This window comes from Orycteropus afer, unplaced genomic scaffold (assembly GCF_000298275.1).
Source record: "Orycteropus afer afer isolate SDZICR_OR568_19922 unplaced genomic scaffold, OryAfe1.0 scaffold00273, whole genome shotgun sequence".
Classification (NCBI taxonomy): domain Eukaryota; kingdom Metazoa; phylum Chordata; class Mammalia; order Tubulidentata; family Orycteropodidae; genus Orycteropus; species Orycteropus afer.
In genome coordinates, this window is record NW_006921860.1 from 2326812 (window position 1) to 2331304 (window position 4493).

At 47.5% G+C, this 4493-nt stretch overlaps 1 protein-coding gene across 1 annotated transcript in view; it reads left to right on the forward strand.

Annotated features, from left to right (window-relative positions):
* The window catches only part of SMOC2 (SPARC related modular calcium binding 2), a 285658-nt gene that overhangs the window by 153270 nt on the left and 127895 nt on the right, over positions 1 to 4493 (forward strand). Inside the window, 1 exon segment of the mRNA XM_007950494.1 lies at positions 2667 to 2714. Within this exon segment, the coding sequence (XP_007948685.1) occupies positions 2667 to 2714 (48 nt within the window).

Here is a 4493-nt window from a genome sequence, read left to right on the forward strand (position 1 = left end):
TAGCGACCCCTCTTTGGGTTTCCGAGGCAGTATCACTACAGAAGTAGGATTGCCCAACCTTCCTTCCGAGGAGTGGCTGGTGGGTTTGAACCGCCAGCTGTCTGGTTAGCCAGCAAGTGTCTTAGCCATTATGCTACCAGAGCTCCCTCCAAGATACTAGTGCAGCTTTTACTGATGACTTAAATACAGACTTTTATGGAGAAGTGTGACATTTTCATTCTTAAATGAGTTTACAGATTCAGGAAGACACATTTTACACAATTGAGTCTTTTTTGCACTGTACACTGAGGGCTTCTGAGTCTCTTTAGGGACGAAAATGAGTGATCATTTAATAAATGAAAATAAAGTACAGTGCATGTTTTCCAGTGTTGAAATTGCTTTATGCATGTTCCTGATTAAATGATCACAAACTGCCCACTCGAACGCTCATTTTCATCCCTAAAGAGACTCAGAAGCCCTCAGTGTACAGTGATTCAAGAAAGACTATTCATTACTCTTCTTAGTTGTGGAAGTAGATACTGTTCAGCAGCTTAATTCTGACAAAACAGTGAAGAATTTCTAAGACCAAAGAATAGAAAGAAATGTTTTTAGTTATATTAGAGATGAAAGATTATCTAAAAATAAAGGATAGTAAGTTGTTGTAATAATTGTTTTTTGATTATTAAATTTTCTTTTCTGACTTTTTTCATTTGCTAATTTATAATTATAGTATTTATTATGCAACAAGCATCAAAATTGAAGTAGGAGCTGTTTAAAGCAAAATCAGTGAAAGTCAATTTTTCACTGTGGGAAATAAACAGAATTTTCCATTGATTAAACAACTCAGTTCCCTGACTCCATTTAGCATTCAATCACTAATATAGTTGTATTAAAGAGAAGATACATCATAGATAGCTAAGACACATACACACACACACACACAAAAAAACAAACCCTGTTGGGACAGTGGTTAAAGTGCTCAGCTTCCAACCAAAAGGTCAGCAATTCGAACCCACCAGCCACTCCAAGGGAGAAAGATGGGACAGTCTGCGTCCATAAAGATTTACCACCTTGGAAAGCCTGTGGGGCAGTCCTCTGTCCTCGGTCCACGGTTGCTGTGTATTGGAATTGACTCAGGGCAGTGGGTGTGACATGTCTCTGCACTCAGCCATCACTGTTCTGTTAGGAGGAGTCCCTGGGTCATGCAAGTGGCTAAGCAAGCACTTGATGATTAGCTGAAAGGTTGGTGGTTCGAACCACCCAGAGGCACCTCGATGCCAAGCTTGGGGATCTGCTCCCATAAAGATTACAGCCTTGGACACCTTCTGGGCAGATCTCCTCAGTCCTGTGGGGTTACTGTGAGTCCGGATCAACCGATAGCAATGGGTTTGGTTTTTGATAGATAACTCCTGTTCGAGTGTGTGAGTGAGCAGAGGAGGGGACACTCCAGGTTATCAGTGCTCAGGGCCCACACGTGCTTAGTCCTGTTGACAGGTCCCCGGGGCAGGTCTGGGCCTGGGCGGTGCATGATCCAGAGTACCCCATCAGGCAGTGCTTGCTCTCGGGAGCCTGTGGCATGGTCGGCACATGCCTATGGACAGGAGTATCCTGGAAAGGTAGCATTTTGTTTCTTTACACTTGTAAGAAAGCACTGCTTTAGAGGCTCTGGTCTCCCCTCCAGGGGATGAGTGGTCCCAGGAGGGTTCTGCCATTCTCCCATCTACAGTCCATCTGCGGAGCACCTTTCTTGTTCACTTTCCATGACATTACTGTCTGCCCCCCGGAAACTGGGCAGATGCTCGCAAATTACAGAGTGTGTATCTTCAGTGTTCATAGCGTATGACCCTTTAATGTTAGCGGTGTGTGTGTGTATTGCGTATATGTATAGCATGTGCATGCGGGCCTACATCCCAACATCATATTCAAACTTGAAAAATAATGTACAAGCGATTTCAGTTCTGCCCCAGGCCAGCGTTGGCAAAAGCATTGCCTACAGCACAGGCAGATCCTTGATGTGTTCAAGTCCAGTCTTCGGGTCTGAATTGGCCAGTGAACTCCCAGTTAATTCTGGGCAGATTTCATTACTTTGTGGAGGTGTAATGGTGAGGAAGATACTTGGTTTCTATGGTAGTTCTGATCCATTGGAAAAGAAAGACCAAGGCCTCATATTTGTCATGTAAATCTCTCAGTGTGATGTAAAGGTTAGAAGAAGGCTACAGTGCCTGTCCACCTTCCTGTTTCCCGACTCCTCTCAGAGAGGTCGGTGATCGGTTTTCCTTCCTGTAAACTGGAGTCAAGCAGAAACCAGGGACTTTAACTAGCTCTCGTCACGTAACTCTTTTCTCGTTTTAACAATATTTTGATCTAATCATCTGCACTGCTCACCCTAGTGAAACATGTTGAGAAGGTGGTGACACTTTCCAGAAGAAGGAACGGCAGCTACAGGGGTTAACAGTCTCACAGACATGATCAGCTACTTAAGAGCAGGGCTGGGGACTCATCTGTTGCCCAGGGTAGCACTTCTTAGTGTCCATAGCACTGTTCCATCGGGGCCCTGGTGGTGTGATGGAACTGCAAGGCGCCAAGCACTGTGAGTTAATCTAGATGGAATGGGCTTTCCACGTAACTGAATTCTTGTCACCCGTTTGCTGTGGAGACGTAACTTCCCTTCTCACCTCTTCATTTAGGTTCCGTAAATGAGAAGTTACCACAACGAGAAGGCGCAGGAAGAACAGGTAACTATCTTAAGTGAATTTCTGTGCTGGCACATGGCATCTGATCCAGTCTGTGCCATGATGTAATTTATTTCCCGTGTTCCAAATTCACATGTGTTGGTAACGGTAGAAGGAGCCCTGGTGGTGCCAAGGTTAAAGGTACGTGGTTGGAACCCCCAGTAACTCCAAGGGACGAAGAGCTGGCGTCTGCTCCTGTGAAGATTACAGCCTAGAAAGCTCTGTGGGGCAGGGATACTGGGTCACGGGGACTCGGCAGGAATCTAAACCAACTTGACGGCACCCCACACTAACAGCAGTAACAGTAGCGAGAGCCGAGGCGGTCGGTGAATGAAATGCTCATTCACAAATGTTTATTCCGAATTACTCTTGCCAGCCACTTTGCTGGGTGCTGGGCATTGAATCTTCTAGAAAGCCCACGTGTGTCCAGGCCAGGGGCCTTGGACTGGTCTGAGCAGGCCCACCTGTAGAGGACGCAAACATTGCAGTTGTACCATGGAGCCCCTGGTGTGTTGCCGTGGAGATGGTCAGGGACTCTGTTTTGGCTCTCCAGGTGATTCTGAAACATGCCATCTTCAGGCCCCACTGAGAAAGTTGCCCCAACTGTTCTCACACTTTTCCCTCCACAGAAGCCATGCCCTCTGCCCTGGTATACACAGGAGCCAAGCACAGCAGCCAGCCATTCTCCATGTCATGTTATTAACTGTGGTTGCCCTGCACTGTGTTACTCATATGCGCGTGTTGCCCATGCTGGCATGAGTGTCATTGTTGGCCCATTTGAAGGACACTTAATGGGCTTTAGGGAAGGGTGGTGGTGATGGGGTGGGCTCAGGGAAGAGGAGGTGCTTGGCATGGACCCACTGGGCAGGAAAGATTGGGACAGGTGCAGTGTGACCATTTCCCGCAGAAAAATGGTGACAGGCAAGGGGTCCTCAGGACGCTGGCCTGAGAGACGTTTGTGTTTGGAAGAATGGAGGTCAGTTTGCAAAGCTGGAAAGCCGCTGTCTTTCGTTTGGCCTTAGATGCTAGATCAGCTGTGTGGGTCTGAGCCTGTAAGACAGGGGGTGAGGCACACAGATACTCGGCAGGAGGAGCAAGCAGCCACATTCGTGATGAGAAAATTAATCAAACGCACAAAGGAAGGAGGAGACTGAGGGTCAGACTCCTTCAACGGAAAACCTCCTCTGCTCTGGAGTTAACTGCCAACTCACAGCAACCCTGTGGGACCGAGCTGAGCCGCCCCAGAGCCTTCCAAGGCTGTAAGCTTTACAAAAGTAGGCTGCCAGACCCTCCTCCTGTGGAGCGGCCAGGAGATTGGAACCACTGACCTTTTTATTTGTAGCTGAGTGCTTAACCACCGGCCACCAGGGCTCCTCAGACCCTTGCAGGGGCATTTCATTTCCTAATCCTGTTTAGTATGGACCGTGCTGAGCCCCTGTCAAAATTCCTGGGGAGGTTGCACATGGGCACAGAAGTCATTTCAGGAAAGATGTTATCTGCTGCTGAAGCTCCCTTATTCTAGGATGTAATACCTGAAGTAAGCGCCAAGCTGGCTTATACTAAAGCAAGATGCTTAGCAAACCATGGTTCAGTAGAAAACTGTGCTATGGGATTGTTGCTTTAATTTCTTCAGAGTAAGGAGCTCTGGTGGCGCAGTGGTTAAAGCACGTGGCTGCTAACCAAAAGCTTGGCAGCTCAAATCCACCAGTGATTCTGGGGGAGAAAGATGAGGCAGTCTGATTCCGTGAAGACTGACAGCCTTGGAAACCCTCTGGGCAGTTC